This window comes from Hyla sarda, chromosome 4 (genome assembly GCF_029499605.1).
Source record: "Hyla sarda isolate aHylSar1 chromosome 4, aHylSar1.hap1, whole genome shotgun sequence".
NCBI classification, from domain to species: domain Eukaryota; kingdom Metazoa; phylum Chordata; class Amphibia; order Anura; family Hylidae; genus Hyla; species Hyla sarda.
The window spans coordinates 190,249,054-190,261,845 of NC_079192.1; the positions used below are offsets into that span (position 1 = coordinate 190,249,054).

The following is a 12,792-nucleotide window of genomic DNA, read 5'->3' on the forward strand; positions in this document are numbered from 1 at the left end:
GTCCAGACCAGCTTCCCAGGGAATGGAACGTTGGACAGTTGTCAGCCTATCACCGGCCGCAGCCATGTTCCTCCTCGGCCGATGATAGGTTGAGCCCACTGTCATGTAAAAAGCCGGCTTCTTACATAACAGTGGGCTCAGCCTATCACCGGCCGAGGCGGAACATCGCTGCGGCAAGTGATAGGCTGACGGCTGTCTGATGTACCCGTCCCCAGCGGAAGGCCGACGTCGGAACATGCATTAGTTTATTTTGTTTACCTTTTGCAGCCCGGGCATAGGGATACCGCACAGTATAGAGAGTGTCAGCGTCGGCAGCTGTAACAAACAGGAGGTCCAGGAGGCAGCGCTTGCGGGTGACGTGAGTATTTACCCCAATGGGGACAGTGCAGTGCAGTGCTGGGCTAATAATTAATTTTGGGGGAGGGGGGGGGAATACCGTTATATACTGTGGAACCGCCATAAGTTACAAAAATACCGCGATACACATATTTGGCCATACCGCTCAGCCCTACTTGGTTGGCCAAACATCTCATGGGATGTGCAGCAATGATGAAAGTAAAGGGTTTCATGAACCATTCAGCATATGTTCATACAGCCTTGGTCATGCATACATTGAGCCATGCGAAAGGCTCATCTGCTAGGTCTGTGCTCTTATTGTGCATGCATTGGTTGGTCTAGAAGTCAAAAATCAGTACTCACTATGATACCAACACTTCCTTAAGCTACTTCAGATACTACCACCATTTCATAGCAATCTAACAATTCCACACAAAGCAGTGAGTACAAAGAATGGGTCAATATTCATCAATACATTTTAGTTATTCATGGTCACATGACATAACATTTTTATAAGGTTTTCTTTCTGTTATTCCCATCAGATATAGATGCCAGACCTTGGGACTTCCAGGCTGAAGAGTGCACCTTGCGGGGCAACATTGAGAGTTTTAACAGTCGGAGATATGAGAAGGATCCAAATTGGGAGTTTGCCCCAGTAGATAACTGTTTGCAGAGTGTTGTGGGACAAAATCTTGACCTCCCGGAAGATTTTCATTATACATATGAGCTGTGGCTAGAGAGGGAGGTGTTCTCTAATCCAATTCAATGGGAAGACCTTCTCCAATATTCCTGACTAATGAATGTACATTGTAGGTAATGTCAGTCCTTTTTTGGTCCACTGTTTGTTTGGATTAGAGCAGACAACACAAACACTGTCACAGAAAACTTTCATAGTGGCATTATAAGGAGCAGTAGGAGATCTGTAGATCGGAATAAGTTTAACCCTATCATGTTTCACCAACTTTGCAGGGATTCAGTATGAAGCTAAACTGAGATACAGTAGCAGCAGAACTAATCCTGCAATTGGACACCTAGCTGCCTACTTAGGAATGAGAACAGCTCAGACTGCTACCTCTACATAGCAAGACAGCATTATTATAAACTTGAAGAATACAGTTGTACTTCCTGAAGGAGTTTTTTGGTTTTAGCCAATAAAGCTTATTCAATGTATAGGGAAAATTTAAGTACTTTATGTAAGAATTCCTTGTGGTTTTTAAGATCTCAGCGTCATTGAATGCTGGTCATGTGATAATCATTTAGCAGCATGGATCATTACAATATGTGCGTCACATAACCCGGTCAGATTTTCATCCCCGAAAGAAAAGCATGAAATTCACAAACAATGACTAAAAGCCAAGGTCTGGAACACTATGGGGGTTTAATACATATACATATAAAAGAAAATAGCAAAAGATTAAAAGGGGTTATCCCAGGATTAAAAGTTAACCTCTAGTCACAGGATAGGAGGATAACTAGCTGATGAGTGAACATCTGACCACTGGGACCTCCACTGATCATGAGAATAGAGGTGAATTGTCCCACAAGTAAATGGAGTAGTAATGCACGTGCTTAGCCACTGCTCCATTTATGGTCTATGGGATTTCCGAATAGAGCAGAGTTCAGTATTCAACAATATTTGTAAGTCCTTTAAAGAATGAATGGAGTCGAGCATGCATGCTGCTGCTCCATTAATTCGGGTCACTTCATCTCCATACTTGTGATTTGTTGGAGTTCCAGTGGTCAGATGTCCACCGATCAGCTAGCTATCCTTCTAATGTTTAATCTTAGGATAAGCCATTTATTTGCAAAAACTGGTATGCCCCTAAAATATATTTGTTTCACATAATATTACAGTCTTATTATTATATAGTCTTACAAAAGCTGTCAATAACCAGCATTATTTGTAGGAGGTAAATGAGAAAAGTTGTGGAAATTACGTATTCGCCATTGCATTTTGTTTCTAACAGTGATTCGTTAATTTTAAATCATACATCACCTCATAGACTTCACTGAAAAGTCTTTATTATACAGTATTTTGTAAAGATACAATAAAAATGAACAACCCCTATCTGCCATTGATAAACTAACCATGGGAATCCTTCTGCCAACACCCCCATCTTACCATCAGCTGTAATTTCTGGGGCAAGTAAAGTAGCAATGAAGCATTAAAATCAATGGAATGGCCCTATATTGCAGACAATCCAGGTCATGAAACTCTTTGTAGGAGCTTTCTGATTTAAAGGAGTAGTCCAGTTAAGAAAGATTCTGTGCCATCATCCTCGGGCTGTCTGCATATAAAATTACAAAGTGGACTCGCCTGCCACCGCTCCCTCAGTGTCCCAGTATTGCTGCTCCAGTCCTCCATTGCGGTGGTGTTCCTGGTTGCCGGTGGTCAATGCGTCAAACTGTGGTTCAACTTATCACCGGCCTCAGCAATGTCCTGCTGCAGCCCACAATAGTCTAAGCAGCAATGTGTTGCACAGACCACCGGCACTGGTCCCCTTTCTGGTGCCAGGGCTCGATGCATCTTACTGCCACTCAGCCTATTGCTGGCCAAGGCAGGACATCTCTGAGGCCGGCGATAGGCTGAGCCACAGTGTGACACGTTGACCACCAGCAAATAGGAAGAAGACCACATCGGAGGACTGGAGTGGTGATACTGGGACACCAAGGGAACGGCAGAAGGGGAGTCTACTTTGTTATTTTATATACCAGCAGCCCTGGAATGACAGCACAAAACTTTTCTGAACTGGACTACTCCTTTAACATAAATTGGTCCAGATCAATATGCACTAATATGGAAAGGGCTTGTCTAAAGCAGACAGGCTCTGTAAAGAGGTTGTTACCTGAAAAGGTTATCAGCTATTGACAGGACCCCTACCGATCCCAGGAACGGGACAAGAGTGTCTCCAGAATGAATAGCGTGCACTGCACATGTGTGGCCAATGCTCTGTTCATTCTCTAAGGGACTGCTGAACATTGTCAAGTTTAGTGACCCCATAAAGAATGACTGGAGCACTAGATTGTGCGGTGCACACAGTTCAATTTAGGGACAGTTTTGTCCGCATTCTAAGGATCGATAAAGGTCCCAACAGTCAGATAGGAATACCCCTTTAGGATATGTATCTCCTGCTGGAAAACCTATTTCAGAATTTATCAATAAAGCATCATTTTAATGTGACACGTACAAAACCTTGGGGCAGTTGTGTCTCGCCTCACCGCACAGTATTTTTTTTTGTTTTCTGTATTTAAAAAATATTCATGGATTATACCAAAATGTCTACAGTTCTTTTATTTCATTTGTTATCAAGGATTTTTATGTGAAATGAAAAATAAATTAACAATATTGCTTAACATTCCTGGTGTGAGATTCTATTTTGGACTTGCTGCTTTGGAAATAGCATTCTAGAACATTTTATCGGCTGTGAGATTATAAAATATTGGTGACAAATCATTATACTGTTTTTCACATTTAAACAGGCACTGTGAAAAACAAAAAGTTTTTATATGTTGTACATGTTGGCAAAACATTAACCTTTCTAATATACTTTATAAGAAAATGTTGTTTCCTTTTTATAGAAATCATGGCTTATAAAATCATGGCTTTGTACAAGCTGAAGCACAGGCATGGCCAAAGTTCTGTAAGTGAGGGTGGGCTAGTACTCCTCTGTGTTCTCTCCTGTCTGATAGTACTCCTCTGTGCTCTCTCCTGTCTGATAGTACTCCTCTGTGCTCTCTCCTGTCTGATAGTACTCCTCTGTGCTCTCTCCTGTCTGATAGTACTCCTCTGTGCTCTCTCCTGTCTGATAGTACTCCTCTGTGCTCTCTCCTGTCTGATAGTACTCCTCTGTGCTCTCTCCTGTCTGATAGTACTCCTCTGTGCTCTCTCCTGTCTGATAGCACTCCTCTGTGCTCTCTCCTGTCTGATAGTACTCCTATGTGCTCTCTCCTGTCTGATAGTACTCCTCTGTGCTCTCTCCTGTTGGATAGGACTCCTCTGTGCTCTCTCTTGTCTGAAAGCACTCCTCTGTGCTCTTTCTTGTCTGCTAGCACTCCTCTGTGCTCTCTCCTATCTGACAGGACTCCTCCGTGCTCTCTCCTGTCTGATAGGACTTCTTTGTGCTCTCTCCTGTCTGATAGGACTCCTCTGTGCTTTCTTGCCTCTGTACTCTCTCCTGCCTGATAGGACTCCTCCGTGCTCTCTCCTGTCTGATAGGACTCCTCTGTGCTCTCTTCTGTCTGATAGCACTCCTCTGTGCTCTCTCCTGTCTGATAGCACTCCTCTGTGCTCTCTTCTGTCTGATAGCACTCCTCTGTGCTCTCTGCTGTCTGATAGCAGTCCTCTGTGCTCTCTGCTGTCTGATAGCACTCCTATGTGCTCTCTCCTGTCTGATAGCACTCCTCTGTGCTCTCTCCTGTCTGATAGTACTCCTCTGTGCTCTCTCCTGTTTGTTAGTACTCCTCTGTGCTCTCCCCTGTTTGATAGCACTCCTCTTTTCTCTCTCCTGTCTGATAGCACTCCTCTGTGCACTCTCGCCTCTGTACTCTCTCCTGCCTGATAGTACTCCTCTGTGCTCTCTCCTGTCTGATAGCACTCCTCTGTGCTCTCTCCTGTCTGATAGCACTCCTCTGTGTTCTCTCCTGTCTGATAGCACTCCTCTGTGCTCTCTCCTGTCTGATAGGACTCCTTTGTGCTCTCTCCTGTCTGATAGGACTCCTCTGTGCTCTCTTGCCTCTGTACTCTCTCCTGCCTGATAGTACTCCTCTGTGCTCTCTCCTGCCTGATAGTACTCCTCTGTGCTCTCTCCTGCCTGATAGGACTCCTCTGTACTCTCTCCTGTCTGATAGGACTCCTCTGTGCTCTCTCCTGTCTGATAGGACTCCTCTGTGCTCTCTCCTGTCTGATAGCACTCCTCAGTGCTCTCTCCTGTCTGATAGCACTCCTCGGTGCTCTCTCCTGTTCTATCAGAGGAGTACTAGCCCACCCTCACTTACTGGACTTTGTCTTTGCCTGTGTTTCAGCTTGGACAAAGCCATGATTTTATAAGCCATGAATTCTATAAAAAGAAAATTTTCTTATGAAGTTAATGTTTTGCCAAAATGTACAACATATAAAAAGTTTTTGAATCTGACAGAGCCTATTTAACAAGGAAACAAGGAAAAAATGCACATGTAATGTAAGGTTATCCCACACTCGCTAGTGATTTCAGTTTGCTGACACTTAAAGTGGTACTCCGGCTCTGAGACATCTTATCCCCTATCCAAAGGATAGGGGATAAGATGTCTCACCGTGGGGGTCCCGCTGCTGGGGACCCCTGCTATCTTGTATTCGCCACCCACCTGTTGGAGCTGCACGCCGCGGTGCCAGCTCACAAACAGCCAGGTGGCTGTGCTCTCTCCTGTTGGATAGGACTCCTCTGTGCTCTCTCTTGTCTGAAAGCACTCCTCTGTGCTCTTTCTTGTCTGCTAGCACTCCTCTGTGCTCTCTCCTATCTGACAGGACTCCTCCGTGCTCTCTCCTGTCTGATAGGACTCCTTTGTGCTCTCTCCTGTCTGATAGGACTCCTCTGTGCTTTCTTGCCTCTGTACTCTCTCCTGCCTGATAGGACTCCTCCGTGCTCTCTCCTGTCTGATAGGACTCCTCTGTGCTCTCTTCTGTCTGATAGCACTCCTCTGTGCTCTCTCCTGTCTGATAGCACTCCTCTGTGCTCTCTTCTGTCTGATAGCACTCCTCTGTGCTCTCTGCTGTCTGATAGCAGTCCTCTGTGCTCTCTGCTGTCTGATAGCACTCCTATGTGCTCTCTCCTGTCTGATAGCACTCCTCTGTGCTCTCTCCTGTCTGATAGTACTCCTCTGTGCTCTCTCCTGTTTGTTAGTACTCCTCTGTGCTCTCCCCTGTTTGATAGCACTCCTCTTTTCTCTCTCCTGTCTGATAGCACTCCTCTGTGCACTCTCGCCTCTGTACTCTCTCCTGCCTGATAGTACTCCTCTGTGCTCTCTCCTGTTTGATAGTACTCCTCTGTGCTCTCTCCTGTCTGATAGCACTCCTCTGTGCTCTCTCCTGTCTGATAGCACTGCTCTGTGCTCTCTCCTGTCTGATAGCACTCCTCTGTGCTCTCTCCTGTCTGATAGCTATCCTCTGTGCTCTCTCCTGTCTGATAGCACTCCTCTGTGCTCTCTCCTGTCTGATAGCACTCCTCTGTGCTCTCTCCTGTCTGATAGCACTCCTATGTCCTCTCTCCTGTCTGATAGCACTCCTATGTCCTCTCTCCTGTCTGATAGCACTCCTATGTCCTCTCTCCTGTCTGATAGCACTCCTCTGTGCTCTCTCCTGTCTGATAGCACTCCTCTGTGCTCTCTCCTGTCTGATAGCACTCCTCTGTGTTCTCTCCTGTCTGATAGGACTCCTATGTCCTCTCTCCTGTCTGATAGCACTCCTATGTCCTCTCTCCTGTCTGATAGCACTCCTATGTCCTCTCTCCTGTCTGATAGCACTCCTCTGTGCTCTCTCCTGTCTGATAGGACTCCTTTGTGCTCTCTCCTGTCTGATAGGACTCCTCTGTGCTCTCTTGCCTCTGTACTCTCTCCTGCCTGATAGTACTCCTCTGTGCTCTCTCCTGCCTGATAGTACTCCTCTGTGCTCTCTCCTGCCTGATAGTACTCCTCTGTGCTCTCTCCTGTCTGATAGGACTCCTCTGTACTCTCTCCTGTCTGATAGGACTCCTCTGTGCTCTCTCCTGTCTGATAGCACTCCTCGGTGCTCTCTCCTGTCTGATAGCACTCCTCGGTGCTCTCTCCTGTTCTATCAGAGGAGTACTAGCCCACCCTCACTTACTGGACTTTGTCTTTGCCTGTGTTTCAGCTTGGACAAAGCCATGATTTTATAAGCCATGAATTCTATAAAAAGAAAATTTTCTTATGAAGTTAATGTTTTGCCAAAATGTACAACATATAAAAAGTTTTTGAATCTGACAGAGCCTATTTAACAAGGAAAAAATGCACATGTAATGTAAGGTTATCCCACACTCGCTAGTGATTTCAGTTTGCTGACACTTAAAGTGGTACTCCGGCTCTGAGACATCTTATCCCCTATCCAAAGGATAGGGGATAAGATGTCTCACCGTGGGGGTCCCGCTGCTGGGGACCCCTGCTATCTTGTATTCGCCACCCACCTGTTGGAGCTGCACGCCGCGGTGCCAGCTCACAAACAGCCAGGTGGCGACCACGGGGCCGTCACGCCCCCTCCCATAGACTTGCATAGCGGGGGCGGGGGATGACGTCACACGGGGGTGGAGTTGCGGCGTCACGATATTCTGGCCCCGTGATCACCACTCGGCTGTTTGTGAGCTGGCACCACGGCGTGCAGCTCAAGCAGGTGGGTGGCGAATACAAGATTGTGGGGGTCCCCAGCGGCGGGACCCCCGCGATGAGACATCTTATCCCCTATCCTTTGGATAGGGGATAAGATGTCTCAGGGCCAGAGTACCCCTTTAAAGGGAACCTGTCATGTTGAACATGCAGTTTGGATGGAGAATAACTTTTAATGTTTAATTCCTTTAACCCCCTTAATGGGCACTGTCATATACAAAAACTTTTGATATGTTGTAAAGCATGCAGAACCAATAGATTTTGCAATTGCTTTCATTAGAAATTTTTCAGTATTTCATACTGAAAAAGCCAGTTAAACTGCCCCCCTGCCTGCTTGGACACATACTAGTCCTGCTGTGTCCATGCATCATCCTCTATGTCATGGACACACTTCCTTGATTGACAGCTGTGAGCGCAGGGCTCACAGCTTGAGGAAAAACCCTCCCACTGTCAGCTTGTGTCCCGCTACTGTCAGTGAGGACAAGCTGGGAGTTGTAGTTTTGCTAATGCTAGGGTAGATGTGAGCAGACAATATACTGAGGAAGGGGGCGGAGATCTGCACTGAGGCCACGCCCCCTCCCTTTGTGAGGAATAGTGAGCTAAATTAAAAGTGTAATAAAAAATAAATAAAGGTGCTAGACACATAAAAATTAGATGTACATGGTCAGGATTAGGTACTGAGTGATATATTGGAAAAAAACATTTTTTTGTTGGATCTAATGGGTCCAATCAGTGTGCCTCCAGCTGTTGCAAAACTACAACTCCCAGCATTCCCTGACAGCCTTTGGGCATGCTGGGAGTTGTAGTTTTGCAACAGCTGGAGGCACACTAGTTGGGAAACACTGTTCTAGCATATTCAGGATGCATACACATTGTGTTACACCAATGTTTCCCAACAAGTGTGCCTCCAGCTGTTGCAAAATTACAACTCCTAGCATGCGCAAAGGCTGTCAGGGCATGCTGGGAGTTGTAGTTTTGCAACAGCTGGAGGCACACTGGTTGGGAAACACTGTCCTAGCCAATTCATCATTCACATCATGTTACACCAGTGTTTCCCAACCAGTGTGCCTCCAGCTGTTGCAAAACTACAACTCCTAGCATGCCCAAAGGCTGTCAGGGCATGCTGGGAGTTGTAGTTTTGCAACAGCCTGAGGCACGCTGGTTGGGAAACACTGTCCTAGCCAATTCAGCATTCACATCATGTTACACCAGTGTTTCCCAACCAGTGTGCCTCCAGCTGTTGCAAAACTACAACTCCCAGCATGCCCTGACAGCCTTTGGGCATGCTGGGAGTGTCATTTTGCAACAGCTGGAGGCACACTGGTTGGGAAACACTGTCCTAGCCTATTCAGCATACACATCATGTTACACCAGTGTTTCGCAACCAGTGTGCCTCCAGCTGTCGCAAAACTACAACTCCCAGCATGCCCAAAGGCTGACAGGGCATGCTGGGAGTTGTAGTTTTGCAACAGCTGGAGGCACACTAGTTGGGAAACACTGTCCTAGCCTATTAAGCATACACATCATGTTACACCAGTGTTTCCCAACCAGTGTGCCTCCAGTTGTTGCAAAACTACAACTCCCAGCATGCCCTGACAGCCTTTGGGCATGCTGGAAGTTGTAGTTTTGCAACAGCTGGAGGCACACTGGTGTTAACATGATGTGTGTGGTTCACATACATACCCCCCTCCCCCGCGCACAGAAAATAACAAAAAAAAGATACACACAATGTCCCACGCAGCGATCTTCAACAGCCGGGTCGCGTGCGTCCTTCTCCACAGGGCAGGCGCAGATGAGTGACGTCATCGGCGCCTGCGTCAGGGCAGAGGTCATGGGCTGCTCTGAACTGCATGCGCGTGTGCATACAGCTCAGAGCAGCGCCGGTAGCAGGAGGAAGTTGGGTAGGAGCTTTTTACTTTACCGGTGAGCGGGCGAGCGATAGGGGGGAGAGGGGAGGGGGGTTAGTTTGACCTTTAAAGAGGCAGTGGCCGCAGGCATGTGTGGCAGAGGAGCCCTGCTGCATTCTGACTAATTGGCTGACTGTATATAGTCAATCAGTCAGCAAGCAGCGTACAGTGGTGGGCCCCCAGCGGTCAGTGAGTGACAGACACAGTCACTCACTGACAAGCAAAAAAAAAAAAAAGGACATGGCCGAACTGGCCTCCCTGAAGCTCTGAGCCCCTCCTTACAGGAGTATGGGTTGTACCCCCCTGATGGCGGCCCTGGTTATAGGAAGCAACTGATTTCAGTTATTTTTTCCAAAGGGTGTGCAACCAAATATTAAGTTAAGGGTGGCAATAATTTTGTCCAGCCCATTTTTGGAGTTTGGTGTGACGTTCTGTCCAATTTGCTTTATTTCCTCCCTTTTTTGGTTTAGTACCAATACACACAAAGGGAATAAACATGTGTATAGCAAAACAATCCTTTTCTGTGAGAAATACTAAATTTTCTAGAAAAATTTCAGGGGTGTCAACATTTACGGCCATGACTGTAGGAATAAAAAGAGCTGTGTGGAGTAAATGTCATAGTAAAATACTGAGAGAATAAAGGGATGGAGGAGTGAAGTGAGGTCATGGTGATTTAATGAGAGAATGTAGAAGTGGATGAGAAAAGATGGGCAAGCTGATGAACATGGGTATAGACTGTGTGTGTGTGTATGAGCCATATATATATGGATATATTAAAATATAATATAAAAATAAATATTAATATAATTAATATTAAAATAAAGTATATAGATATGAAAGGTCATCTGACAGTCTGTATGTGTTGAGTAAAGAGTAAGAGAAGATATGATGAGTAAATCCAGATGTGTGAATGACAAATTAAGGGTGTATGTTACTTGTAGTATTACACATGTAGAGAAACACATGGTAAGATTGGAAAACATATATATATATATATATATATATATATATATATATATATATATATATATATATATATACAGTAGCAGAAACATCCTTCATGTATACTGAAAGGATGTATTAGGCACAGTGTGGTTGCCCAAGAATACAATGTTGATAATATAAAAGAGATTCAGGCAGAAGAAAAAGGGGCAGATATCAAGGTCATAGGTTGCACTCAATCCATTCGTTGACACCATGAGGAACCAGAGTACCCAAAGCATGAATCCAGTAGTTCTCTCTGCGTCTCAGTGTGCTGTACCTGTGCGAAACCTCTTTGCTGATTTGTTCAATGGGAGTGGCCTTAATGAGACCAAAATGACCTGCATGGGACTCATTCATGTGGTGGGATACGCTATGCAACAGGAAACCACCAACCATGTTGCTTGTTGATGCGTTCCCTGAAACATTGGATGGTCCACCCCACATACTGGAGTCCGCAGGGACATTGAAGTAGAGAAATCACATATTGTGAACCACAGTTAAGCAAGGTGGTCAGAAAAGTGGAGGTGGTAGTGTGGGTGGTCTTAGACCTAAGCTTACTGGGTGCCATGTTGCGTATGGTGCGCCCCCTGCAGAAGGTCAAAGGGGGTTTGGGGGGAAGAATAGAACTCAAATACTGGTCTTTCAGCAGGATGGGCCAATGTTTGGGTAGAATCTTCCTAATGGAGACATGTTCCCTACTGTAGGTTGTGATGAAATTGAGAGCTTGGTTGTGAGTGTCTCAGCGGAAGGTTTAGAAAGTAAGCAGTCATGTTGTGATAGGGTGCTGGCCCTGTTGAAGGAGGACTACACCAGTGTACGGGGATAGCCCTTAAAGGGGTACTCCGCCCCTAGACATCTTATCCCCTATCCAAAGGATAGGGGATAAGATGTCAGATCGCCGGGGTCCCGCTGCTGGGGACCCTGGGGATCACTGCTGCAGCACCCAGTTATCATTACTGCGCAGAGCGAGATCGCTCTGCACGTAATGACGGGCGATACAGGGGACGGAGCATCGTTACGTCACAGCTCCGCCCCTTGTGACATCACGGCCCGCCCCCGTCAATACAAGTCTATGGGAGGGGGCATGGCGGACGTCACGCCCCCTGCCATAGACTTGCATTAAGGGGATGGGCCGTGATGTCATGAGGGGCGGAGCCATGACGTCACGCTGCTCCGGCCCCTGTATCGCCCGTCATTACGCACAGAGCGAACTTGCTCTGCGCAGTAATGATAGCAGGGTGCCGCAGTGGCGATCCCCGGGGTCCCCAGCAGCGGGACCCCGGCGATCTGACATTTTATCCCCTATCCTTTGGATAGGGGATAAGATTCCAGGGGCGGAGTACCCCTTTAACCTTGAAGAATATTGCTTTGGGCTAAAAAAAAATCCCCTTTACTGGTGCAGTTTCTCCTGATCCTTTTAAACTGGCCATAGGGCACATTACATAACCATTTTTTATAGTGTCCACTGCCAAAATTAAGGTAGCTTTTGCTGTCTACCTGCGTGAAGTATGTTTTGGTGGACAGGGAGTTACCATTGCTATGTGAGACCAAGACGTCAAGATATTCGTTGTTACTAGAGATGAGCGAAGTTACAATGATACGATTCGTCACGAACCTCGTGGCTCGGCGGTTGCTGACTTTAGCCTGCATAAATTAGTTCAGCTTTCAGGTGCTCCGGTGGGCTGGAAAAGGTGGATACAGTCCTAGGAGACTCTCTCCTAGGACTGTATCCACCTTTTCCAGAGCACCTGAATCAGCTACTCCTGTACAAATCACCAATTTAGGCATCAAATGTACATGGTGCACTCTCACCCCTGAGCCCTGTTGTGCTCCCGCAGAGCACTTTATATCCACATATGGGGTATTTCCGTTCTTGGGAGAAATTGTGTTACAAATTCTGGGGGTCTTTTTCTCCTTTTACCTCTTGTGAAAATGAAAATGTATGGGGCAACACCAGCATGTTAGTGATAAAAATCTAATTTAATAAGGGGTAAAAGGAGAAAAAGACTCCAACATTTTTAACACAATTTCTCCCAAGTACAGAAATACCCCATATGTGGCACTAAACTGTTGCCTTGACATACGACATGGCTCCGAAGGGTACAGTCACATTGGAGGGGGTTTACAGCGAGTTTCCCGCTGGGAATTTGAGCTGCGGCAGAGAATTTGTGAAAACCTCAAGCTGTTGCAAAACTAC

General features: G+C 46.2%; 1 protein-coding gene across 4 annotated transcripts in view; it reads left to right on the plus strand.

Moving 5' to 3' along the window:
* STRIP2 (striatin interacting protein 2) overlaps positions 1 to 3,680 on the plus strand; it is an 84,897-nt gene extending 81,217 nt beyond the window's left edge. For 2 of the 4 annotated variants that reach the window (XM_056573137.1, XM_056573141.1), the window contains one exon: positions 879 to 3,680. In XM_056573137.1, coding sequence (XP_056429112.1) covers positions 879 to 1,129 — 251 coding nt within the window. In that variant the 3' untranslated portion in view covers positions 1,130 to 3,680. The remainder of the gene's footprint in view (positions 1 to 878) is intronic. The other 2 variants (XM_056573138.1, XM_056573140.1) reach the window with 2 other exon arrangements.
* Positions 3,681 to 12,792: the final 9,112 nt, after the last annotated feature.